At 40.9% G+C, this 27,329-nt stretch overlaps 2 protein-coding genes across 4 annotated transcripts in view; one reads left to right on the top strand and one right to left on the bottom strand.

Moving 5' to 3' along the window:
- Positions 1-61: 61 nt before the first annotated feature.
- LOC118566169 (kinesin-like protein KIF25) lies at positions 62-3,416 on the top strand. Its single transcript, XM_036147455.1, has 3 exons — positions 62-693; positions 837-992; positions 2,197-3,416. The coding sequence occupies exons 1-3, from the start codon at positions 477-479 to the stop codon at positions 2,346-2,348; spliced, it is 525 nt and encodes a 174-aa protein (XP_036003348.1). The 5' UTR covers positions 62-476; the 3' UTR covers positions 2,349-3,416.
- A 3,893-nt stretch (positions 3,417-7,309) lies between these two features.
- wasf1 (WASP family member 1) overlaps positions 7,310-27,329 on the bottom strand; it is a 40,797-nt gene continuing 20,777 nt past the window's right edge. The window contains exons 4-10 of one of the 3 annotated variants that reach the window (XM_036147400.1): positions 25,535-25,652; positions 19,381-19,464; positions 15,248-15,304; positions 14,390-14,553; positions 12,434-12,613; positions 10,054-10,637; positions 7,310-8,933 (exon numbers count right to left, since the gene is read on the bottom strand). In XM_036147400.1, the coding sequence (XP_036003293.1) occupies positions 8,776-8,933; positions 10,054-10,637; positions 12,434-12,613; positions 14,390-14,553; positions 15,248-15,304; positions 19,381-19,464; positions 25,535-25,652 (1,345 nt within the window). In that variant the 3' untranslated portion in view covers positions 7,310-8,775. The remainder of the gene's footprint in view (positions 8,934-10,053; positions 10,638-12,433; positions 12,614-14,389; positions 14,554-15,247; positions 15,305-19,380; positions 19,465-25,534; positions 25,653-27,329) is intronic. The other 2 variants (XM_036147401.1, XM_036147402.1) reach the window with 2 other exon arrangements.

Below are 27,329 nucleotides of genomic sequence, written 5' to 3'. Positions count from 1 at the left end.
TTGCAACAGTATTTGTAAAATTGTCACATTTTGTTGTTGTGAGACCACTTTAGTGAACAAACAGCCTCATAAAGATCATTACCCATGCAAAGCAGGTCAGGGATTTAAAAGGTGTGAAGAAGGTGTGTTAGAGCTCTAACAGCAACATCTTTAGTTGTACAGATTGAAAGGATTAAATTAGCCCAGTCCTAAACCTACTTTAAACTCTCTTGCTTAAGCTCAGTCAAACTGTGTGAAAAGCATTTGTTTATTTTCAAATCTTGCCAGTTTTTTTTAGCAAAGAATGGACTTCTACCTCAAAAGGACTTGCAGCTGTAAAGGGAACAAAAGATAATTTGACAAATTATTGACTCAGGAGGCCTGAATACAAATTTTATATATATTGTATTAATACTTTAGCCTGTGTAGCACTGCAGCAATCCCTGCATTCATCCATCCTGTGTCCAGTCCGCAGGCTACAGAGAGCCAAAAAGGACATGCAGAGCTCCACCTGTAAGCAGTGGTGGAGTCCACGCTGCCGCCGTGCAAACCCTCCTGCCCGGCGCTCCGTTGATGAACTGACTGTGAGCCCGGCCTCCTCTCCATGTCCCTCTCCCTCATTCTCCCCGTGCCTCTCCCCCCGAAACAGCATCTCGGCGACTCATTTCCGGACAAAGCTGCAGCTGGTGGACCTGGCAGGGAGTGAATGTGTCGGTAGGTTCTCAGTCGTGTTCTTTGAATTTGCAGGCTTGCAGGAATGGCAAAATATGGCTTCGGGGTTTTGAAAACCTTTTTGTTTAACCATAAATATCTTTAGCTGAGAGAAAATCTAACTTTTAGACGCACGTGTGGTTCAGGTATGACTGGAGTGTCAGGGGCAGCTCTGTGGGAGGTGTCGTGCATTAACCGGAGTCTCTCGGCTCTTTCGGATGTCCTGGGAGCTCTGGCTGAACACAGGCCCCACGTCCCCTACAGGAACAGCAAACTCACCCATCTGCTGCAGGATGCCATAGGTGAGACACACACACATTTCATTTGTCCTCTTTTAGATGCTATGAGTCTATGAGGAGGAGAAAGTTGGATTGTTAGAATGGGAATTTAGGGACATTTACCCAAACCCAATAACCCTTTATCTGGCTCATAGATAATACAAGAATGAGACAACTATAGATGGACCAACCGGATTAAAGATGGTGGTTTTAGTACTTTTCAAAAATAGTTTTTCAGTGAATTAATGCTGATCTGAACAGAGCAAGGAGCACTAGTGTTTTTTGGGGGGTAGTTTTGAGAAACTGCAGTAGTATCTAGTTCTATATGAAAACTATAAAATACAAGTGGATACATCTGAGTTTGAGGAAATCCATATAGGTCAGGACTAGGCTTGTATCGGAGCTCCTGTAAGACAAAGATCTGAAAAAGGTTTGAAAATTCTTTTGTTAATCATTCATCCATCCATCCATCCATAATTTTGCATACACATTCTGACACTGATAGAAATATCTGCAGCAAATCCAAACTAAATCATTTAATTCATCCTGAAATAATTTGGACATGAAAGATGTCTTGGAGCCCTGATGTAAGACGTTTGCAATTATTCTGAAAAAAAAATTGTTTTTGTTTTTGCAGCTATATGTGGGACAGTAGCATAAGAACTTTAAAAACTGCAAAAAACAAACTGATAATGAACCAATGAAACATCTGTAGTTGGACATTAAGCTCCACCATCAATAGTATAAAAAGTTCCTTTAGGACATCAAACGTCTCTCCATAATTTAGTATTTATTTCTTGGTTTAGGTCCGGCAATAGCAAAGGGGCAAATGTGACAATGAAGATCAAAGCTCAACACTTTTTTTTTTTATTATTATTCTGGCAGGCTTTTAATGTGTAAAACTGTGGTGGCACTCCTGGTTTTATCCAGTTTGTTTTATGTATTATATTTTCTTTTACCTCCTTGTGTGTAGGTGTTTGTTACTATTTACTGATTTTGTTAAGCACATTGGTCATCATGGTAGATGTGGAAGGTGATATAAAAATAATTGATTTATTGTCAGGTTACAACAGTTGATTTTTTTTTAAGTTAGTTGAATTTTAATTTTGACAACGGAAGAGAAGCAGAGCAGTAAAAAAAAAAACATCTACACGCTAAAAACTGTAAAGACAACTAAACTTAACAGAACTAAAACAATCACCTGTCGTTTCCCGATTTTGTCCACTAGGGGGCGATGCCAAACTGCTGGTGATGCTGTGTGTCTCTCCCACGCAGCGCTTCATCACAGAGTCTCTACAGTCGCTCGCCTTTGGCACAAGAGCTCGCCAAGTCCAGAAGGAGAGACCCCAAAGGAGAACGAACGCACTAAAAGTGAAATGATGAGGCAGAGGAGGATTTATCTCTGCAGATGCCCTACCCTTATGCAGTCTGGCAGCCATGTGCACAGGCAATTTTGGGGGAAGATACTCAAGCCAAAAAATAAATAAAAAATTACCAAACTTAGTCATAAAATGGGGAACACACAAAACAAAGTAGGATATACTGAATCTGTAATTTACTTGGATTTATCTTTAAACCAATCAATACATGTTTAATAAATTAGGGAAACTCAAATAATCAAGGGACAGAGAAGAGTGGGAGCAGAACAAAACTCTAACCAGAACAAAACTAACCAATCACTGCTCTTTGGTCCGAAGAGCTGTGATTGGTCAGAGTTTTTACAGGCCTGCAGCTCTCACAGAGATAAAAAAAAAATGTATTCATCTTTTTCTGAATACATAATTTATTGACTACGTTCTGGATGGAATGACTATTTTACCCAGTATAATAAAAAAGGGTTTCTGAACAGGATTACCAACCATTTAAAGCAGCACAGTGTAACTTTTAGCCACTAGGGGCGCTATATCTGTAACTTCCAGGTCTAGAGCCCCTGACGGCCACTGGCAACATAGCGCTGTCACAAAATGAAAACAGTCCCCCTCCGTGTTTTGGAATATGATATCAGACCACTTTTGACCAGCAGATTGAGACGCCATGGAGTTACTTGTAAAGACATGGTCGCATTCACCCGTCTAGATTAAATCCTACACAACAGAACCAAAAATATGTTTGATTAGGTAAGGGTCATATGTTTTGTTTTGTTGTTACTCAGACTGTCGTAACCTAGAATGGTTCATGTGACCTAGAGCAAACATTTAGCAACGGATCTGACGCTCTGAAGTAACAGGGTAGTTTTTGAGAAGGGCAACCAGAACTGAGCATTAAGTGCTATATACAGTATATTGACCTGAAAAATCATTTAATATATCTCAAAGCTAATATTTGGGTCAAAACGTACATGGCACTGCTTTAAATCTTATCAAACTCTGCTCTAAATAAATAAAAATAAAGCATCCAATAGTCTTTGAAATTACATTTACAAAAGAGGCAAGACAGTATAGTTATTAAAAATGACCCTAATGTTTTGCTAATAAAATCCAATAGACAGCTATGTAACTTTTCCCTACTTATTATTTTGTGTGATGCACCATCTTAGAGCATTATTATACATACATTGGTTTGTAACATTAATTACCAAGTAAATTGATACCTCAACTGTTGAAGTACAGATTAAGTATAAATGCTTGCGTAGAAAGAACTCCCAAAGGTGACTTTTACTAATGTAACGCATTTTGCCCAGGACGCTGTTATTAAATTGTGTTCTATGTTGGTTTCTAATTTCAACACATTGGTGTTTACATTCTCCTGCAAAATGATTGTGGTCATGCATTCCCCCACCCCCTTTGGGTTTTCAAATAAAAATAATTAAGATCTTAATTAAAAACAAAACAAGTGAACTGTTTTAATTTGTAAAGCAATCTTTAATTTCTCTGCCTTCCTGTCTGTCTGTGACAGCTTGTCTGTATCCCTCACTCTCTCTGTCTTCATTAAACCTGACAAACGTCAGTAAACAGTTGGACAAGGCTTTGAAATCATGGATTTCATGAGTACAAAAACATGTAGGCTATGTGTCCCGCATGGATGCTCTTTGTATGAAAAGGCAAGCGTTTTCAGCAGGTGTGACGTCTAAAGGCAAGGCAAGTTTATTTATAAAGCACTTTTCAGTCTAGAGGCCCTCCCCATCCCACTCCACTCTGTTTTTCTCCTCTTTTTTTATTAATTTTTTTTTTTAAAGGAAGTGTCGGGCTAGAAGCCAGGTAATGCTTTCAGTGCCACTATAATGTCAAGTACTGAGGTAAATCTTGCACTGAACAGTGTTGGTTGATTCCACAAAGACGGACATCACCCTATTTGTCTAAAGCTGCGGCTCAGAACAGTGGAGAGGAGGAGAGAGGAGCAAGGGGTGAGCTTGTGCATGGCGTGGCTCAGGCAGGTGCAGAATTCTCACAAGAACTCAAATCAATGTCCGTCAAATGTTTTTTATATATTGATGAATAAAGAAAAAAAATGTCTCTAACAGAAAAGACAACAGGGCAAGAGCTAGGGGTCTATCTGAGCACGGGCCTGCCGTATGGAGAAACTAACAAAAAGATAAAAAGGGTAGGAGATGCGTACCTATGGTTTTTGTTTCAAACAAAATCCACATTCACAGCCTTGAAACAGTATTTGAACTCAAACTTGAAATATGAAACGTTTTAGCAGCTAAATATAAAGTAATTTCCGCTGGACCTTCATGTTTATGTTTATAGAATTAGAATTTTCTCTCATTCATTCCCTAGAATATGGGGAAAAATGGAGAGATCGATACTGAAGCTGCTACCCCCATGACCCGATTGTATAAACATCCCACAACTGCTTGTTCATTCTACATATAACATGGTTAGTGCATAACTTTAAAAAAGCATTAGAACATTGTTTCAATACTTGAAATGAAAAATAATTTTAAAAGCAGGATCAGTCCGTTTTTACAAAAACGGACTGATCCTGCTTTTTCAGGCCTGTGTCTTAAAGGAGCTCTGATACAAAAACAGACTGATCAAAAAAAAAAAAAATCATCAAATACACCACACCAAGTAATGTGATGTTATTGATCATATTCTTATTAAAAAATGCTTCTTATATAACTAAACTGTGAGAAAATTCAATGTCATCTAATTTTTTAAAACTAAATTCAAGAAGTGATGTATAGATTTATATCACAAGAGTAAGATATTTCAAACATTTCTTATAATTTGGTGATTATGGCTGATGAAAATTCAGTAGGTCATCCTTAAAGAAACTGCCATTCCAATGAGGGCTGCTGGATGATACAAAAGATGATCCCATCTAAAATTACTCTTGGATTTGAGTCTCCTGTCCGATTTCCTACGAACATGTCAAGGGGTTATACAAAAGGCTAAAAAAATATGATAAACACCTCAAAATTAAGATTTTCTTTCCTTGCCCGCTCCACAAAATGCGAGCATACAATATTTTAAACCAATTACTAGGACAGTGATGTGTAAATCATCGTAGATCCAAAACTTTAAAAGGATTTTGCCCATTTGCCTTTATTATATGTTATTAAAAGATGGTGATTCAGTTTGCAAATTCTTTAAGGCTCATTTCAAAGAAATGTTTTTTTTGTTTACTCTCAGCAATAAGAACAGCTTTTGGTCAGTCTTTCTTTAAAAACACTTGCTGTATTTAGCCAATCTTTATAAATGACGTAAACACAGATTTTGGTGCACCATTTGAGTAAAAGCCAAATTTACTAGGTTTTTTTATTTGTAAGATTTTAACTTGTGCAATAATTTTGTCCCCCCCCCCCCCCCCCCCCGCCCAAAAAAAAAAGAAGTCCCCATCTACATCAAACACCTTTGATGGGAGGCAAAATTATTCTTGAATTGTAGTTGAAGAATAATTTTGAACTACAATTCAAGCACTCAAGGATCAGCACTCCACAAAATTGAGATATTCTCACAATGAATCAAACAGCTAATATAAGCAGTCCCAAAGTTGACAAGTGGAGATGTGAGACGTCACATAGTGATGAGTAACAGGATTCTGTGAAAAGACAAAAAAAAAAGAAACGAAAGAAAGAAGGATGGTAGCACAAATCACAGAATATTTTAACTGAAATTGTTAGAATCATTGTGTTTAGATAAGGGGTGAAAAACACCCACGGTAGATGTGAAAAAATGAGCGGTGAGAATCACAAGACAATGGATGAGCGTCACAGCACGTTGAGCTGAAACCTTCCTATTTTAACGCTGCATCTTTACTTTTGGCAGACCCCTCACGTGTTATCACCGGCGGCCCACGTGTAGATCCTTTGCAGAACCTACAAGGTTCTAACTTTTGGAATATAGACAGAACTAAATTCCCTTTTATCCATAAAAATGGAAGAGATGGCTGCAGTACTATGTTTAGGTAATACAGATTTGTGGTAAATCGTGAAAAATTGGGAAATAGCTACAAACAATAGCTACTTGTCCAAAAATGAACGGTCTGTCCTCAAACTTGCTCGGAGGGTACCGTCTGATCCCGCTCACATCCTCAACTCACAATACGAGCCGATACCATCTGGCAATCGGTTTAGAATCCCTGCTTCTAGACTGAACAGATTTAAAAACACGTTTGTCCCTTCAATCAGATTGTTAAATAAAGCAGGCATATAGTAACTTCTCATGCTCTGGTCTGATTTGCTGGTTCACTTGCTGGATCACATGTGTCAATCTGTCGTTTCTTAATGGATCAGCTGTTATCGAGTTTACTTGTTTATTGTGTTCAGATGATTTTTATTGTTTGTAGTGTATTTAATTGTTGAAGCAGCTTTGTGTAGCGTACAATATCCAAGACAAATTTCCCTGTGGTGACAATAAAGTATACATCTAATCCATCTTTCTACCTATGAATAAGTATATCAAATGCCAAATAAGCCTAAACTGTTGCAATCCATTCCGTTTTTTTATCTCTTGGCTAACATTATTTTCCTATTAGGGTCAAATATGGAGTCAAATGTTAACAATACCCCCTTAGCTCTCCTTGGATTCCACCCATTGCTCGCCCTTAAATGCATGGCTTTAGAAGTTTTTGAAATCAGGAAGTGCTTCTGGGGCAGTTGCAAAGTTTCCCTTTTGCCTCGAGATGGCTCTGCTTCTTCTGGTCAGCTTTTTAAGATTTTATTCACTTTTCTGCAAGATCCCTGCAACATGGCATCTTTCTACTAAAGGTAAGGGACCTGATAACTTCAGAGAACTTCACTAAGAATTTCTAAAATATCCCTTTAAATGTCCCTTCTGTTGGCAGATGTGTAGCAGACCCACATGATCTATGCAAAGGTTTACACAGGAATTAAAAGTGCCATAGAATAGAACATAAAAAAGGCAAATTAAAAACAGAGCTTGAAAACCAGCGTGTAGGGTATGGAGCTGAAACATGACATTAGATTTTTATTAATTCAAGCAAACTGTCACAGTCAACAGTTACATAAATTATATCATATACAGTAATGTTCTAATCTTCTCCCATTCTTCTTTAAACCAGGGTTTCTGTCCCATTGTGCCCCAAAAACAGAGAAACAGCAAATCCATACAAGCGCAGGCAAGTAAGTAGTAACGGCACAATACATTCATCAACTCAAGAATATGTTGTTTTTTTTTGTACAAACAATAAGGCAAGTTGGAAAAAGGAAAAAAACCTAACTGATGGCAGACGGGTTCTTCTGTTTTAGGCCTCGTAACGCCTGTAACGACAGCTGCAGAAGCAAGCGAGAAAGGTTCTGCAGTTTGGTGGGCAGGGTACATAGCAAAGGGGAAGAGGATCTGACAGATATGCTGCCTTCTGTGAGATTTAATGGTCCTTACCCGCTGTTGCTCTGGGTCTCTCTGTGCGCTCTGAACAAGGAGGAAGGCAGGAACTCAGATACACTTGCAGAGTATAAAATCACTCCAAGAGTCAGGAAAACTTATGAACCTACTTTTTTTTAAAAAAAAAAGAAGAAGAAAAATCGATGGCTTTGTGTTTCTTTTTTGACATGTCCATCATTGTTTAGAGGTCAGGAATGGTAGAAGTGGCTCCGGGGGAACTGGACAGACAGAAAAAGGCAGCCTCTTGTCAAACGTTTCCCCTGGAGCAAAGGTAAACGGATGGATACGCACACGTGTGGTCACAGCAGCCAAATGCTTCCTTGTCTTCACTAAAAAAAAAAAAAAAAAAACGGTTGTCTGCTTTTCTGGTAAAGTCAGTTCCAACGTAAGAGAAGAGAGAAATGAAAGCCCAGCTGGTGTTGGAACTGTTCATGTAGTGCTCAGTACTGGGAACTACTGGCCTGCTAAATCAATAAATGTTTTAAGACTATAAAAAGACAATAAACAAAAGCAGCATTCACTCAATGCCATATTCAGCCACCAGGTGGCAAAATCATTTTGGACAACTTAAGAAACATGAAACATGCCTTCATTTTTCCGCCTCCGTTATTATAATTTTTTTTGTCCAACATCAGTGAACAGATAAAACAAAAAAAAGTCAATCTTCAAAAATGTGTCTTTTTCGTGTATATCTGTAAAGATGAGTCATCACAAGATGTACCAGGAAGATTGGTGTCGCAGATATGAATGAAGGCCAAAAAAAAAAAGAAAAAGGAATAACAATAGACAGATCAATGAGAGCAACATGGAGTCTTTCCACCGAACACAAGCCACAACAAGACGGAGAGGTGACGAGATCGAACGAAAAGGAAGCTCGACTGTGGAAATGGGGGCGATCAGAACCCTCCTCTTCCTCGACGGCGGGCCGAGGAGTGTCGGCGCGTGGGGGTGGCACCTGAAAATGTTTTATCACCAACCACCAACGGCTGCCCCCGACACCCCCCCAACACCCTCCGTCATTCCATCCAGTCCCCTTCGTCAAACTCGGACTCGTCCTCCGAGTCAGAGTACTCCACGGCGATGCGCCGCGAGAGGATGGTGGCCACGTCGTTCCCGACTCGCTCATGCTTGGCCTCTTGCTCTCGCTGCTCCTCCACTTTTCGCAGCTGGATTCCTGCAGCGGGGGGAAATTAGGAAGAAACCTCAGTGTCGGATTCCCAGGAAGTCTGCAGACTCTCAGCCAGGGGGAATTCTTTTTTTTTTTTTTTTTTTTTTTTTTTTTTTTACAAAATGAAAGACATTTAGAGATTCTAAGTAGAAGTTAATTTGCAATAAGCCACTCAAACTAGAGGCCTCTAGACAAATAAATAAACATTTCAACAATGGTCAGTTTTGCTCAATTTTATTTTGGGCCTTGACAAAGAACGCAATTCTCATCTGACCCTGCAAAGCCTTTAAAAAGGCATATTTCAGTATAACAAAGTATCTGAAGTATGAAGTATAAATACGCAACAATCTGCTAAGTAATTTTAGAACTTTAATACATAAACCGTGGTTAGAAGTAACTTCTTTGGGCAAAACAACGTCTGTTTTAGTGATATTGCAGCTCCACTACTGTGCTGCAGTTACACCCTCATGAGTAAACCGTGCACCTATTACATGTAATTACCACATGACTCCCTTATTTGAAGTGTTCTGGTTACAAAGCTGTTTGAAGAGCTGATATCTGTGGGCACCTGAGTAACAATGCTGGTCTGAACAGGGGCAGAAATAATAACAATAATAATCTGCCAGGATTTAATGTTTTGAGCGACCAGCGGTCATTAGCCACTGTGGTGAATTACAGACAGCGGTGAAATCCCTCTGCAGGATGACCGTTTAAGTCTTCAAAATGTTGCACTCGAGACATTAGCTATGCTGACTTCTTCCTCCTCTGTGGACAAATTGCTATAAGTACCTTTAATAAACTCAAATTTAAGCTGGAGACTTTGCGATCATTACTTTTGTCTTGAGTGGGCATTGTCTGGTTCATTGATCAACGAGATCAGCATTCCAGGCATAATATAATCGCTTTTTTTCATGCTTATTTACATATTCCTCAATTTTGCCACACAACAAGCCTCAACGGAGTTGTAAAATTAGATTACATGCCTTTTAATACGTAACTAGCATAAAAGAAACAGATAAATGAAAAATACTGCAGCACTTTTGAAAAGCAAAAAAAAAATTTTAAATAAAAAAAATTACTTTGAATTGCACAGATTTGCAAGTTTTGCGCGTAAAACACATCTGACCTTTCCTGATTGCTTCCAAGAGTACGCTGCGTGCGTCGCTGATTGGTGGCAGATTGGATGGATGGTGCCTCTTGGTCCCCACATCGTGCATGGCATGAGGAGGCGGGGAGGCCATGGCTCCCGCTGAGGGGAAGGCCGACGCAGGTGGGGGGCCTGACAGACAGGGCGACGAGCTTCGCGCTCCAGGGAGCGGCAGTGGAGGTGGTGGCGGGGGAGGGGGCAGCATGGTGCCATCTGACTGGGTCCCGGAGCCTCCGCACGGGCCCTTGTCGTGGTGGTGGTGGTGCTGGAGGCGGGCCGGGGACAAGGAGTGGAGAGGAGGCGCGACAGGCGGTGGGGCCGGGTGGAGCACCCCGGGCGCGATCTGGAGGGGAGCAGGGGGAGGAGGGATGGCTGGAGGCTGATGCTGATGCTGGACTGGCAGAGGAGGAATGGGAGGAGGAGCAGCGCCTCGCAGGCCCGTGGAGGGCAAAGGAGGAGGAGGAGGTGGGAGAGGGGGTGGCGGCGGAGGAGGAGTGCCGGAGTTGAGGCCTGCTGTCCTCGCTGGGGATTGAGGTCTGCTGTCGGAGAAACCTGAACTGGAGCTGGAGGGGAGGGGGGGAGGGGGGGGGGGGGGGGAAAACAATGACGTGGTTTATTCAGACTGACACCTAAAACGGTTGTTCCTTTCCTTTCATATGCTGCGCCTTTAGTCAGGAACTTTCTGCAGTACATTTTGTAGGTAAACATTAAAAGAACATTCCCTACCTCGCAAACGTTTCCAGAAACCTTTTCAGATTTCAATTTTTGTTTTACAATCACTATTTTATGTTGAAAACCAACAAAAACTTTAGTGTCCCAAGGTTTTCATATATTGTCTTATTATTATTAGTAGTATTCTTTTATAGTCTCCTATCTGGCAATGTGGCAATAAGAACCTACCCTTAAAGGTAGAGTGAATGATTTTTTTTTCCAGAAATGTAGGTAAGAAACACCCAAGTCCCTTTTTGAATAACTGTGTTATTGCATAGTCATTGCAGGTAAGATGGTCTTGTTCATCCAAATACACTCTGGTCTCATTTATTTATTTATTTTGAGGCCTGCCTCTTCTTCTCATACACTTTGCTTCCTGCGACTCTAGACACTAAACACTAGAGGTGTGCACGCACAGTCAGCAAGAGGAAATTAGCAAGGAACGTACACGCATACTGCCGTTACGTGAGCGTGTCAGAATGATTGGCATGTGGGACAACCAATAGATAAGGTGGAACTCTAAGCTGAAAAAGATTGTCCACTATACCTTTAGACACAGCTTACCGCTTCCTTTGAAGAGGTAAGCTGTATTGTTACTTAAATGTAACATATATTTCCCTCTTCTCCCATGCACCTGCACAACACTGGTGTTATTTCAATTTGTCGCCAGAGGGGGCAGGTGTCTGCAAAAATCCTGGAACTTGCGCTATGCTTCCTTTAAATCTCACAACAATACACTGAAATGTGTGGCTGCACCATGATAGAATGTGAAGGCGTTCAAGTTGTATAAATGCTTTGGCCCTAAGGCTCTGCAAGTGGACTGCGGCTGATTACATCATCTGTTTAATTTTGAAAATCCATCTCAATCAACTGATTATATGCTGTGGGAAAACTAGAATCCTTCCTTTGGGAGGAAGCAAATGTCAACATCCTTGTTTGTTTTGTTCAACTAAATCAGAACTCTTCTTAATTAAAAATGTGCAATAATACATGAGCTGGGGGGGGGGATGACTGAGAAATCATTTCAGCAGCGTCCTTTGAAATGTCATTGTTATCAGATAACGTCCATCAGCATTTAGCCACATTAAAGACAGAGTCCTAATGATGCGGGCCATTCACTGAAGCTAAAACTGTGAGGGTAAATATACCTGTGAATCAGGATACTGCAACACAAAGACGGAAAAGCTAACAACAATGTGTCCTCCTGCAGAGAAAATTGCACTGCAGAAAATAGCACGGAGCATATTTTCTACAAACACACTCACATGCCCCTGCACAGGTTTTTAAAAGGAGGTGAAAGTGAGGCAGGGACATCAACGGAGATTCATAAAGAAGAAGAAATGGCAAGATGTCAAACAAATGCCCGAGAGGTACATAAGCATACAAGACTGGGGTGAAGCGACTTAAAGCAGAAGAATGCTCAAGGACAGCTGCTGGAACAAAAAAAAAAAAAAGAGAAAACTCTTTGATGTTGGCTTGATCAATTTGTCTGATCTCTTAAAGAGCAGAAGAAGCAGAAAAACAGCCTTTAATATGCTCAATGGCCTTAAACTATTGATCATGTCCTTAATCTTTGACCAGCAAAATCGATACATATTGTGTTTTTATGTGTTAAAAAAAACTTCTGCGCAAGCTTCTGACGCCCCACCTGATCACAGAAGGGGGCTTGATTTCGCCCAGCGGGTGCCCGGGAGGAGGCGGCGGCGGAGGGTCGTGGGGTCGGGAATACATTCTGTCCCCGGTGCGGTTCAGCAGCTCGTTCATCTGGGTGTAGGGCAGCGCTGCGAGCGAGAAATGCCCGTCCAGATGTTCCATGTACAAGGCGGTTCTGAGCAGAAACACACATGACGGACATTTTATACACACCCACCCACCTCCTTGTGTAAGGTTCTACCAACACAGAGAAGAAAAATGCAGATCCTTCGAAAAAATTTTTTTATCTAAATACCAACTGATCTTTTTCCAGTTTTTGTCACATTACAACTACAAACTTCTCTTTTCCAAACAAAAGCATACCCACAGCATGATGCAACCACCACCAGACTTAACAGAGGGCATGTGTGTTCAGGGTAATGTGCACTATTATAAAAATCTACTCCAGAGTTTTGCATGTAGGTAAAAAGTTTAGTTTATTGTCCTGTCTGACCAAAGCCCCTTCTTCCACATATGTCTTCTTTTCCCCTTCATAGTAGGTACACCTGGTCCGGCGTTCTGTTAGCTGTGACATCATCCAGGGACGACAGATCATCTGCTATTAACATATAACATAGAAAGGATTCCTGGATCAATGTGTGCTTGTCTCTTTTGCTTGTCTCTCTTGTTGTGTCTCTGCTCTGTCTTCTGTAACCCCCAATCGGTCGAGGCAGATGACCGTTCACACTGAGCCTGGTTCTGCTGGAGTTTTTCTTTCCACTGTCGCTTCATGCTTGCTCATTATGAGGGATTGCTGCAAAGCCATTGACAATGCAGACAACTCTTTCAGGAGGAGTCAATGCTGCTTGTCAAGACTTGATGCAATCTACTGGGTTTCCTTCGATAGGAAACTTTTTGACCCAATCTATATAATCTGCTATATAAATAAAATGGAATTTAATTGAATTTGGCAAGTATAAAACAGGACTTTATGTGGCTTTTCTTCCAAAATAACCTTCATTAATCTTCAGTTAACCAGATCCATATAGTTCGTAGAGTCGAAGTCCGGATCTAAATACAATTGAGCCTTAGTTGTACTGTAAGATATGGACACTGTTGTTCACAGCTGCTCTCCATCCCATCTGACTGAAAATGAATGAGCAGAAGTTGTAGGCATGAATACATTTCAATCCATTTCATCATCATGCTCTACTCTGTTTATATCTGTCACATTATACCCCTGGTGAATACAGTGAAGTTTGTGGTTGGAACATGAAAATAATGTGAAAAAGTTGAAGAGGCATGAATGCTTTTCCAAGGCACCGGTACAAAGCTGTTCAAAATTAATAGTTTTTTTTTTTCTCAGGCATGAATATAAATGTGGCTCAGCGGCTGCAGTAGTTCCTAACCTTGGGCTCCTGGAGACTAAAGAAATCCACCCTTGATTGAAACTGTGGCTATCCATCAATACATGGGCCACACGGTCATACATATTTACATGAAATCTATTCTTATCTGCCTTTGTAGGAAAGATTTTCTGTCTGGCGTTCACGATATTGATGCGTCCAAAAGAATCAGCAAGTTTTGCATAACATCTTAATTAAACTGATTTGAAGTATTGAACATGAGTAGGAATGGAGCTCGGCGCCATAATAAAAACTGTCATTAATGCTATAGACATTATTGTCCATTTTTCAGCTGTTAAAGCCATTGGTGATTTACATTTTGCTTTGATTAAATCCGTTTTCAGTTCTCGTTTCAAAGCTTTACTAAAGGTTCACGCCCTTTTTTCATTCCAAACATTTACAAACTCTAATTTCCAGGTGTCTTAATCCATTTTTTTGCCTATTTTAAAGTCTAAATGCGCCTTACAGCGAGTTTATAGCAGATCATTTTGCGGCCCTCTGAGTTTTAATACAGAGTCGGTAAACTGGAGACGCCAGAGCTGGAAAACAAATCGTCCTTCACACACCTGCTGTCGTGATAACCGGTAGATCCGTTGGCCTCCCTGTGCTTGTCTTCTGGGATATCCTGAGCGAGCTCTGGCCCCAGCGCCAGCTTCTGCCACTCCTTCTTCCGATCGTGAGGCTGCCGAGGCACCTTCTCCGGCTCGGGCGGACGGTCGATCGCCTTCAGCTGTTGCAGAGCGGCCGATGGGGGGGGTGCGTTGCCGAATGAGAGGGGAATTATTGGGGGTACGAGATGAGTGAGAGGGAGAAAATCCACATGCAGGACAAAGCCACGGTAAATGATATGAGGATGAGTGAAAGAAGATGAGAGGAAGAAAAGATAAAAGATTAGCCGTTTGGGATATTTTCTCACAGCGGAAAAAAAACGGCTTGTTAACACAAACGACAAGCTGCGTTGAGATTTGCACCCTGATTTATAAACAGAAAGATAATTGCATTTATTTTTTTCTCTAAATGCTGCTAAACCCTCTAAATTTAACTTTGGTACGGAAGTATCTGTGACTTCTGTCTTGCTTGAACCTAACGCTGCAGATGTGTTAATTAGACAGCTCGTTTATTTAGCTCTTTGAAGTAAGAGTTTTTGTTTTTTTCCGCTAAAGAAGAGATGCGGTAAAGGAAAATCCCGTCTCGTACAAAGCCCAAAACACAAAGTGCTCATCCATCAACCAAATCAAAGTACTGAGTTAATTAAAAACAGGATAACAATTGCCTTATCAGCACTCTCTGTCCCCAATATTTATTCATAAAGAGTTAAAACACACAGAGCTGTAAAGAGGTAGAGCAGCAAGTTGCTAAAGCAGAAATCACACAATATTTAAAAAAAATAAATAAATCATTTGTTGTTTTTTTTTGTCACATACCTGCCCTGGAAGGTCTAAGTACCTATAGACCTGATCATACATGCGGGGGTCCTGCAACTACAAGAACAAAAAACAAAAGCACCAGGGGTGAGGGGAGGGGGCTCAAATGAAAATAAAAATGGCACAGCGACGAGCACAACAGAGCCTCACACAGTCAACTGGGACAACATTCGTATGTGTGTGTGGTGGGGACAAGAGAGACAAAAGCGAAATGGTGGAAAAAGAAAAGTGCTGTTGAACAGAAAATGAGAGCATGTGCAGACTGAGGGGCGGGGGGCGAGGGGTGGGGGGTGGGGTCACAGGTAGGTAGCAGAGACGCACGCATACAAGCACCCTCTCGCACACGTCCAAACAAACGCTGGGAAAACAGAGCCAGGCTCGGTCCCAGAGAGAAGGCCGAGGCAGAAAGGGGAAGAGTTCACTGGAACTGGCAAACAAAACTAGAAGAGAGTGGACGAGAGCCAGTTCAGAGCTATGATGAGAGCACAGGCTGAAGACATGCACGACCAAAAACGCACACGCATGCTGATCAGCTTTTAATACAATGGTGGATTGACACAAAATTAAAAAGACAAAGTGATGCAATGCAGCATTTTATACTCAGTGAAACATCAAAACAACAGTCGTAGGTCAGACAGCCTGATAAAATGTATAAATGCTGACACACAAAAAAGATAATTTCAAGAAATAAAGTTCCTTCCATCAAATATTTCATAAAAGATATGTGAATTTGAAATAAAAGAAACCCGTCTTCTGATTAAACTTAAAAGAAATTTCAACTAACGATCTCTGTGGTTTGGGCCAACAGGGTGTTTGCCTGAGTAGGACATTATTATGGGATTGGCTGTGCTCAATGAAACAAAAGGAAATTGATATTTTCTCGAGTAATTAAGAGGTGAAGAGACTATCAGTCGTTAGTCATTTTGTCTTTTGGGGATCAGTTCACTTTTGCCTCCAAAAACCATAAAACACAATCTTTCTCACAGATGATGTCTCGTTTCTGCCCTGGTAAAACAAACTCCACGTCCCAGCAAAAGTCTTCATAAGGGAATGCTATATGTTTTTAGAAATGTTTTAAAAAGAAAAATTGAGAAGCTTGGCATGTGCGCTTTACTTTGATCCCCTTGTGTGGAATCTCAGTGAGAGTCCAGCGGGGTTTTCCAAGGCCACAGAGGTGTGTAAGAGACCGTTAGCGATCAAACAGCCTCATGATAACCGAGGATTAGAGCAGACAGACAGACCAGGGATAAAGTTGTGGAGAAATTTAAAGCAGCGTTGGGTTATAAAACAATAACTTAAGCTGTAAACTTCCAACAGACCCCTGACAAGGACGGCATTAATCGGAGGACCCTCCTAGAGGTCCTTGCCGACTCTGAAAAAGCTGCTACCTGCTAGAATCTGCTAGCTCTGCACCTCTCAAATCTGGCTTTTGGAGAGGTGCAAGAAGAAAACCTTTGTTGAAAGACAGTCATAAGAGCTCCTATCTGAAGTTTGCCCCAAAGCCATACAAGGGAGACAGGAAACGCGTTGAAGAAGGTGCTCTGGTCAAATGAGACCTGTGTGACCTGAGCTCACCTTCCAGCAGGACAAGAACGCTAAAGATACAGTCAGACCTACAGTGAAAGGGTTTGGATTAAAGCATATTCATGTGCTGAAAAAGTAATTAAAAGGATTTGCTGGTCAGAAACGCCCTGCATCAAACGGGACTCAGCTTGAGCTAGTTTGCGGAGGATATTGGGCCATAATTAAAATATTGACTCAAGGCGCTAAAAATAACTCTACGGCGCGCTTTTTAGATTTTATTTGTAAAATATTTAGGAAATAAATCTTTATTTTTCCATTCCACAACTATGCATCACTTTGTAGGTATATAAACTAAAACATTGATCTCTAAACACTGAAGCTTGAGGATGCAAAGGGACAGAATGTAATAAAGCTACCATGTATAAGGCCCTATATACACGAGGTAGCACACTTTATATTGATTCTCCCCCTGTTCTAGTCGACCTGTGCGCCTACCCTTCCTAATTAATAACCGTGTGTGGATCATCGAATGAAACGCGTTATGTGACAGGCGGCTGATTCCACATTCAACATTGAAGACATCCTCTCATCTGGCAAAGCTAAACAATGTTGACTTTGTCTGTCCACGGCTCCGGCCAGCGTGCCGAGAGCGGGTGGAAGGGTAACTCCTAATGCATATTGATTAGGTTCTCGTTTTATCGTTGCACATTGAAGGGAAGTCTCCGCATCCAAAACACACACAGACACACATTGAGACATCGTGTATCAGAAACCTACGGTCCTTCCAGTGCTCAAGTCCTTACAAACCTGCAGCATTCTGATGTAAAAATTTCCCATGCACAGCTTTGGAGCTTTGTCTTGCTACATTAATTCGGGTAGTAACAGAAAGGAGAGACGCTAAGTCAAACGCACGGGGCACTTCAACCCCTCAAGTACGAGACAACCGTCCGTATAACCATGTAGGCATAGAGCTTCATAGCCCGAGTTTTATTGCTGTAATAAAGGTCACAAAATGTAGAGAAAACAACAAAGAAGCGAGGAAATAAAATAGGGAATGAGAAGTTGTGCGCGCGTGTGTCCGCGTACGCGTGCACGCTTGTCACGTTAGTTATAAATGTAGCCAATTTCACTGAGCATTGTGGCTCATCTTTCACCAGGATTGACTGGTAACGGCACAGAGAGCCATATATGTGCGAGACCCAGCAATTCGATTTATGTATTTCTGCCGGTTTGTGAGCCTGTGCACACATAAGCGTCCACACTACAGGCGTTTGTGGATGGGTTTGTGCTCATGCATATAATAGTGACAGACTCAGCAGAAACGCTGCTATGTAACCACCCCTAAAGGAGGCCTGTGGAGGCTCGCAGGCAATGGACCACCTTGCTGCAGACAATAACACTCTCAGACAATACAATACAAACCCGTACAGCGGCTGCTGATCTGCTGGGTTTAAACTGTGTTCTGATTTGAGTAAAACAACTACAGCCATCGGTGGAGCTTTTATTACGACACTCCCGGCATCCTTCTTATATATCTGCAGCCAAGGCAAATCTGTGGCAATATGGTTTTTTATGTGAAATTGTTTAGGTACCCACAATAAATACGCCACACAAGAACGATTCGAATAGATAATATAAATTCAATTTTAAATTCCAGCTCCGTGACAACTGCAACCATAATCAAGCGTAAAATACAAGAGAGCAACTATTCAAGTAGGATTGTCCATGTAGCTACCCGCTTAAACTTGTCCACATTTATGGTTAGAAATATATTTAACAAGTCTGAAACAGCCGGAAATGTGTCAAAAATAGACTTTTCTTGGCACCACACAGGGAGGGGAAATGGTAAGAGAGGTACAAATGTAAAATTTCCTTAGAAGGGAACTGCAATAAACATACAATAAACAAGGAATTTACATCTTTGCCAGGGCTGTCAGTAACTACGGAGGGAACTGATTACCAATGAGATCAGAAGAAGAAATCCTTATTTTAACATAGTTTTTTTAGAAACCAAACAAAACAAGAAGAGATTAGTAGCAAAACACGTGAGAAAGTTAGTTCAACAACAGAAAAATGGAGTTCAATTTAAGGATGTCTTGCTGCTAGTAAAGAGTTTAGTTAGTGACTGTATCTCAGATTCTCTCATTTTAATGTTGAACGACTTGACAACTTAAGTGTCCATCATCCACTCCAAATAAAATGACAATTATTTATTTTACTTTGCGTCTTAAATATTCCTTTATCCAACTAAAATTAAAAGGTGATTTAAAAATGTGTGTGTTTAGGCCACAGCTGCCTGCATGCTGTGCCATTGCTATGTTCACAACCTCATGGAAGATTAATCACAGAAAGTAATCAATGTCCAGAACTGCCAGGCTGATCCCAAAGGTAGAACTGGGATGCAGGTGTGCTGGAGGGCTGTTAGTGTCGGGGTGAAAGTGGGCAGCTCGCTTGCCGGGAGCAAACCAGAAGGTGGAGGCGAGGGGGTCGTGGGGGGTTTTGAGGGGAGTGGAAATTGGTGGGAGTTAGTGGCGGGAGAGTTAGGGCTGCAGGCGGCTGCACAGCGAGCAGATGCTCTGATGGAGTGAGGAGAAGGCAGAGAGTCTTACCTCTGGGGGAGTAAGGGGAGGAGGAGGGGTATCAGTGAGGACTCTTGTAAGACTCTTGGGACACACAAGATAAGGCATTTCCAGCTGCACAGAGTTAGATAAAGACCAGATATAGAAAAGAGCCAAAAAAAAGAAGATTTGGAAGAACAAGAACATGCGAGGAGAGATTGGAAAGCAGTAATTACTGCTATTTTTCTAACCGCTGATACTTTAAACCATCACATTTCTACCTTGTGGGATTAGACAAGATCATCACTCACAGTAAAGCAAAAAAAAAAAAAAAACCCACACTGAAACTGTAACTGATTGAAGTACCAAGAGCTTACAGTGTTTCTAAAGGGGGGTGAAGAGGGAGAGAAATGAAAAATAAAAGTCATGGGCTGACTATCATTTAAGCACCCAAAACCAGTCAATGAGTCAGGTAGGTTAGACAGTTTTGCAAAAAAAGAAATAAAAAAAAGTCTGTTCCCACCATTCACAATGTCCATGTCAGGGTTGAGGAAAAACAAAAAAAAAAACAGAAACATGTCCTCATCATCTTTACATTAACAGCAAGAACAGGAAAAAACACATTTGGCTCCCTCTGCTCCTCCTGCCATTTTATCTGGGGAAAATGTAATCATTTCTTGGCAGCATATGTACTAGCGTTTGTTGTTAGGGTCTCGGCTGAGGAGTCTGACAATGGGCTACTTGGGAAATGTGCATCGGTAATGCGGCTTGTGTGTGGCGTCTTACTCATCTATGCTACCCAACGCGTGCCACATTTGGAGGCGGGGTTTGGGAATTGTCCTGGGGGTGAATGGGGAAAACTGTGCTGGACCCACTGAGTCATTCTTAGGGTTGTAAATCACCAGCTTTATCACATTACAATGTTATATGGATTTGTTTGGGTGACGATTCGATAACTGCCGATATCACAAAGTCAGTAATGATACGATTTCCATTAAATTCAACTCACAAGTCTGCAATAGATATGATGTGATATCATCTGCCCATCTAACTCTGTTATCTACATTATGAGATTTCTACAATATGATTTGACCATGTTACGTCTAAGCTCTTCATATATTTTAATCAAAAACAGCATTCCTGTATTTATAAAATAATAATATTAATATACCCCCTATTCACTAGTCTCATGTCGTGCGAATTTCAAAATAAAAGCATATCTTAATTATCGATATGGATCGATATTTTCATTTTCGTTCGATGTAAGCGGTTCATTTAATCGACATATCGATATATTGTTACACCCCTAGTCATTCTTTGCCTCAAGTGTGATGTTATACTGATGTTTTATAGGCTCGGCAGGTGATTTCTCTACATTAAAAGCAAACGTGCTATGATCCACTTTCCAGATTCGTCTTTAAAGCCAGCGAAGCTAAATAGATGTTCACTTCGTGAAACACAGCAGAGCAGACTTGGTTTGTCACTGCTTACCAACACAGAAAGCGCTATAACGTTCCTTGCAACACACGTGTGTCCAAAAAGTGGAGCATGTTTACCCGCAACGCGGGCATAAACGTCTGTTGTGATGAATTAAGCAGAATGCTGCACAATTGGTATGAGGACTATACCAGCGGGCCATTAATGATAAATATATGAAATGATGTGGTGGGCCAGATATAATTGCATCGCAGGCCGGATGTGGCCCATGGGCCTTGGGGTGGATGTGTTTGCGCTATAACGACGCAGCACAAACAGAGTAAGAGTTTGACTAATGTTATGGTGAGTCTTCCTCATTTCAAAGCACATGAATTAAAATTTCACCTGTACGTCTTGTAATGGCTGAGTATATTTACGAAGCTATATTGCAGTGAATGTATGTGATTACACAAGGAGACTTTCGTGCTTTATTCAGACATTTGAATATAATCAGAGCCATTTGAAACATAATTTTAATTACCAGAATTTGACTGTACAAGCTGGTTCTCTTTGGTTTAGCTGATTTGAGTGATTACCATGCGTGCTCTGCAGCAGGAGGATAATAATTCCCATTAACATTACTGCACCAGGCTTAACCATTAATAAAGGAAACGGTTAGTGATTAATAGTCAACCATTTATTTTGAGATTAATTTATAATTGCATGGGAGGGAAACGTATCTCAGCAAAACTAAACTGGCACATTTAATTTTCTTATCTTCGTTTTTTTTTTTTTTAAGTAATAGCCTTCTCTGACCATTTATCAAATAGAATTTCCTGGTAATGTTGCATAAAAAAGCCTTAAATCAATTGATTGTTGATTGCAGTAGCAAAATCGCCCACAGAAAATAATGGTAGGTCTTTAATAGTGAGCTTTGGAGATTTAATTTTTTTTCTTCACTGTATGTGGTGACAAGATAAACTTAAATCCTGGCCCAGAATTTTGTCACAATTCCAGTCGCTTTAAACTTTTTCATTGAAAGTTTAGACAAGTTGCATCTATAACTTGACTTATGAAGATTACATCACTTGTGATGTCCTTGGCTAAAGAAACGAGCCTCAGTGTGGCATCGTATTTTAAAACCAGGCAAAGCTGCAATTGTGGATTACTAATTGAACGTTCCGTACTCTGATCAACTTAAAAGTAAATATTAGGAAACGGTGACTTTGTAAAAAACAAAACAAAACAAAACCTATTATTTCCTAAAGTGCTGCTTTTTCATTGACTTGTGGATTTATGGATTCAATTTATTCCGGTTTATTTTGCTAAGCATTTTGGATTATTATATTTAAAGCTCAAAACTTGAACACTGAAATGAAAGGTTAGATACTTCTACATTTCCCTGAGTGAGAATATGCTACTGTAAATAAAGATTAATTTATTTTAGGGCTTCAGAGATATTTTTACCATGGTTGTTCTCAAACCGGCCACTCTATAAAAAGGGGCACAGGGTAAACTAGAGCGTGTTTACTCCAATTTAGTACTTGAATCTCGCAATAGGACTTTAAATCATATATCCAAGCAATGCTTTATTAGTATTTCGAGATCTTGGCAGGGTTTTTTGTTAATACATTAAGTAGAGAAATGGACTGCCATCACAAAAATGTAAATGTGTCTCGCTCAGAGTGGACCCGTACAACCCAACATCTGGTTATGTGTACTCTTACCAAACAAAGGAACCAAACTCTATTATCTAAACCAATTACTGGAGCTCTTCCTAGCACATTGTTACTTTTACGTCACGCTGTTAAATAAAAACACAAGGAGTCCTTTTGACGCTGATGTCAGCATATGTGTAGAAGAACCACATTAAAGTGGACTTTTGCGGAAAACGAGAGAACAGCAGGCCTAATGGGTGCGTGCAGTAAAATGTGCCATTTAAATTTTGTTTGTACCGTAACTATGCAGAAAAATATTCATCAGTTGAAAACAATTGGCCACTACGTTCAATCATAGCTGATAAATACATTATTTTAAGCAACAGTGGGCCGATTGCAGTGATCCTCTCTGTGTCTGTTGTGCAAGTCTAGGGAGAGAAGGAAAGCAATTTTAATCAGCATATTCCATTAGGATCCCTCTGATAGCTATATTAAGTCAGGAATTAGAAAGGAGCCAGAGGGGTAGCTCAGCAGGGATTCAGATGTCAGACGGACACAACGAAAAGTTGGACCCGAACAATAATGCCAAGGAGACGGAGCGTGATCCTTGTCCTCCTCCACTCTCCACTCGCCAGCCTCCTCCCCAGCTATTCTTCTCCCGGTCCTTCCTGGGCACTTGACTGCAAACATCTTTCTCTCCTCTGACTCACTCAGCAATTCGTCTGCCGCTAATCCACTGAGGCTGAGGCTAACACAGAAGCTAATGAGATTAGGACGCAGCAGCCGTCTCTGCTCCTCGCTCTGTCCTGTGCCGTTGCTCATTTATAACTGGCTCTTATCCACGTGTGTCTGTATGTAACGTTAAATCCAGTTTTAGACTATCAGTCAAGTGGCGTGGTAGGAAATTATCTGGGTGCAAAGGAGAAGGGGTGCCAAGAATGGAAAATAATGGACATGGCGGTCTCGCTGTCGATTTAGTGGGAGAATTAATTTGGGCGTTAATTATTCGACAGGTGATATCATCATTGTTTGCAGAAATATCAACATGCTTAAAATGTTGGGAAATTTTAGCAATAACAAGGTCACCGAATTGTGTTTTAAGTTTTCATGGAACACTTGTTCTTTGCTTTTTGCAATTTCTGTAAGCCTTAAAATTATAATTTCAACAAACCCTAACAACCAAGCCTTTTTGTGTGTCAAATGAAAGCAATTAAAACACATTTATCCTTTTTTTTAATTTTAAATTGCTCTTTTGATACTATAATACCGTAAAACCATATACATATATATTTTTACGAGATTGTAACGCCTTCGGAATCTCATACTGTCAGGTGCCTGATTAACAGAAAACAGGATTTCTATTTTTAAATTTGTGTTTTAAAAAAAATCAAAAAATCAAAAAATAGTAGCAGAGTAGGTCTCTTTTTATCCAGTTGTGATTACAATAGAACCCATTTTTGTCGTCTAGAACCCCATAACTCATAAATCTAAATCATGAGAAGAAGAATTGGTGAAACTAATGAAAATTATGGAAATAAATAGGACATTTATAGAGTGAAATAAGAGATAGAGAGCTGGAACATTGTTTGTCATTAAATGTGCTGGCAGCCAGTTCTGACTGACAGGTGTTGAGGCATGTCAAGTCCCTGACACTGCAGCTGCATCGTCATAGTCTATTAGATCTTTTTAGGCACTCATGAGTGCAGTCATGCCCATGTGTGCCTGCTTATGTGGGGTCTAAAGTAACAAGGGAAGTGAAGCTGCTGAAAAAAACTATTTAAAATCTCCTAAAATAATCAAATGGAGTACAAACCACACACACATGCACAAATAAGTCATTGCAATGGATGTGTGGCATGCCAACATGAAGGTGCGAAGTGTAAAGGTTAACAGCCTTAAATTCAAACTACTTGTACAATGCTGCATTTCTCCTCTCTCTGCCCTTCCCTGAGTGGTTCTGCATACTTTCCATGAAGCACTCATAACCTCTCTATTATGTTTTTGCACTGATCCTCACTCAGACCATTTATCCACCGTGTTGGCTACACAAACCAGCAGCTATGCGTGCGTGGTTCCCAATCAATCCGGTTTTGTCCCTGCGAATGTCTTCCAGGCCTTTCCATGGGGTCCGTCTGGCTCCCACTGTGGCGTGGAGGGGAAATGAACCAGGCTTTATAAGCTGAGCCCACCCGGGGCTTTAATTAGAATCAAATCAGCAAAACGAGCTTCGGCTACCAGCAGTGACATCAACCCAGCCCTCTGGAAAAATTAGGTTCACCTCCTGTTGGAAATCACCTCGTCTTTTCCTTTTTGTGGCACTGGGGGGGTGGACGAATGCAGCTCCACTAAAGACACAATAAACGGAACAACAGCAAACAATCGCTTCATTTACTCTCAGACCTGGTAAAACTCCGCTGTCCTTTCTGCGCATTTCCCACATTCATTACAAACCTCATAACCGGCCAATTGTTTCCTCTGCGCTCACATAAACCCTCGGTGGAAAAAAAAAAAAACATTTGCTTTGCTCCGCTCTGACCGTGACTTTAATAAGCTCTGATTGACTGCGAGGGGGCAAAATGGAAAGCCACTTCCCACGCAGGGAACTGCAAGCTGGTGTTGATTAGAGCTCCTGGTGCAGAGGGTGGGAAACCCCTCGTCTTTGAGCCCCTGCACCCAGGAAGAGACAGAGGCGCCTTTAAAGACTTTAAAAACCCTTAATTTAATCTGATTTTGTGGGGAGGAGAAGAAAAAAAAAAAGTCTATCATTTTGGAAAGCCTTCTTCTCATGCGCGTCTGCAGAAGGATGACGCGCGGTGCGGGGGCATGCAAGAAGCAGATGCTCCCATTAATTAGATCCAATGATCACACAAGTAATAACTAACGGGGCCGACGGAGGGAACCGTTGATTTATCTACGAGTGGTGACTAATTAATGGAAGAGGCGATGCGGTATGAAGCGGAGCTGCAAATCTATTAGTGAGTCACCCTGTCGGTAAATTCATGCAGGACTGGGGAAAACACGAGGCGCCTCTTCAGTCACTTGGAGTCATCGTGATTGGAAAACTTCACTACTCCACACAGACTCTAATCCACAGCGGCGATATATAAAAAAAGATCCAAGTCAGAACTTACCTTCTGCTTCCGCCTCTCCTTCCTCTTGTCCTCCGTGTCCTGCAGCATCTTTTCCCTCCACAGGTCAAAGAAGTATGATGGATCCGTGTAGAACTTCAGACCTTCCTTACCGTCATCCCTGCGGATGGACAAAAGCCACGTCTTTGTTATGACTTTTTTTCCCCACCCATAGCTGTGACTAGCCGTGGGCTCGTTGCCTGCATCGAGAAATACAAATGTTTTTAAAATTTTACTTTTTTTAAACTGCAAAACTCTTCCATCGAACCACACGGGCCAAAGTCCAGTTAATCAGGAAAAGTGTCAGAATTAGAGTTTTCTCTGGTTTTAAGGAGCAGAGAATAATGCAACAATTTCCCTCCGACACCTGTTGCTGCACATTGCTGGTCAGTGGGCTGAAGAAAGGCTCCAATGCTTTTCTCTTCTTTGCAAGGAGGACAAATTCAACTTTTGGGAAATATCTAAAAAAAAAAATGGTACTATCTATGTGAAAAGTAAAGGAGTACCAACCATCAGTCTCAATATTTGTTTAAATCATCCATTTAGCAAGCTGAAAACAACATGTGTTGGCGAGCCAACTGTACGCTGGCTCTCAAGCTGATAACCCGACCAATCAATCCACTATTCCCTGGCCAGTTGATTATTATACAACCTGCTAGAACCAGGTTTCGCCTTCAGAGGAAACTTAAACATGGTCAGCAGTAACACGTAGGAAGGCTGTGGCATTTAAATGTTTAAGACTGGCACCCAATGTGATATCTGCTGCTGTACGATCACTGGCTTATGGATGGACAATCATGTTCAGAGATGGTATCTCCTTCACCATAGATGTGGTTATTTTAACTTTTGCCTTTCAGTCGTTTGAAACCAGTTTGCCCGGTCTCCACTGACATCAGCAAGGCATTTGTCATCCACACTGCCGATGCTCACAGAATTTTTTTTTCTCATTTCTGGGGCCCATTCTCTGTAAACCTGAGAATGGTCTGCTCAGAATGAAAATCTGAGCAGACCAGCTGTTTCTTAAATGCTCAGACCAGCTCGTCTTACATTAGTTACCATGTCATATTAAAAGTGGCATGGTGCTCTGATTGGCCTTTAGCAAATCATCATCGTGTTTAGATGCCTCAACGTGGTGAGTTGCTGCCATGTCATTGGCCGATTGTGCATTTCAATCATCAATTGAACTTACCTAATGAAGTGACTCCCCAAAGACAAGAAAAACTGAGACCGACGCAGACTTATCATATGTCCAGATCGTCATCTGAGACTCCTCTACAAAAGTATCTACCAAATATATATTAGTATCCCACATTTTCAATTTCAAGAATACATTTTAAATTTTAAAAACTGTGTGAAAATGGCCCAAAAACAGTAGGGGTCCGCCTGGATTTTTCTGACTCTAAATATGTATAAAACTTCTCAACTGCTAGTGGTGTGGACACCAAACTTGCTGCAGATGTAACCAAGATGATTTAGTTACAATTCATTGTGTTTATTTCCTTCTCTACAGCAAAAGTAAGACGTTTTGTATGTAAACATCTGGGGGGGGGGGGGGTTTGTAGGCAAAATTATTTTTTTTAGGTGTTTAAATCTCATTTACTCAGACCCAGAATAATATACTCTCAATTTTGCACATCCACATCATCCTCTCGAACCTCTATGTTAGTTGATAACAAGATTAGCAGTTTAGGCATTGTGTAAGTTGAGAAATGCCTTATAAAGTACAAGTATGCATTTTTTTTTTTTTTTAAATAGACCCTCGGGCTTAAGAGGATAAAAAACAAAGCTACAAAATGGC

Source organism: Fundulus heteroclitus, chromosome 15, assembly GCF_011125445.2.
Source record: "Fundulus heteroclitus isolate FHET01 chromosome 15, MU-UCD_Fhet_4.1, whole genome shotgun sequence".
Classification (NCBI taxonomy): domain Eukaryota; kingdom Metazoa; phylum Chordata; class Actinopteri; order Cyprinodontiformes; family Fundulidae; genus Fundulus; species Fundulus heteroclitus.
This window is presented reverse-complemented; position numbering and strand designations above follow the sequence as displayed.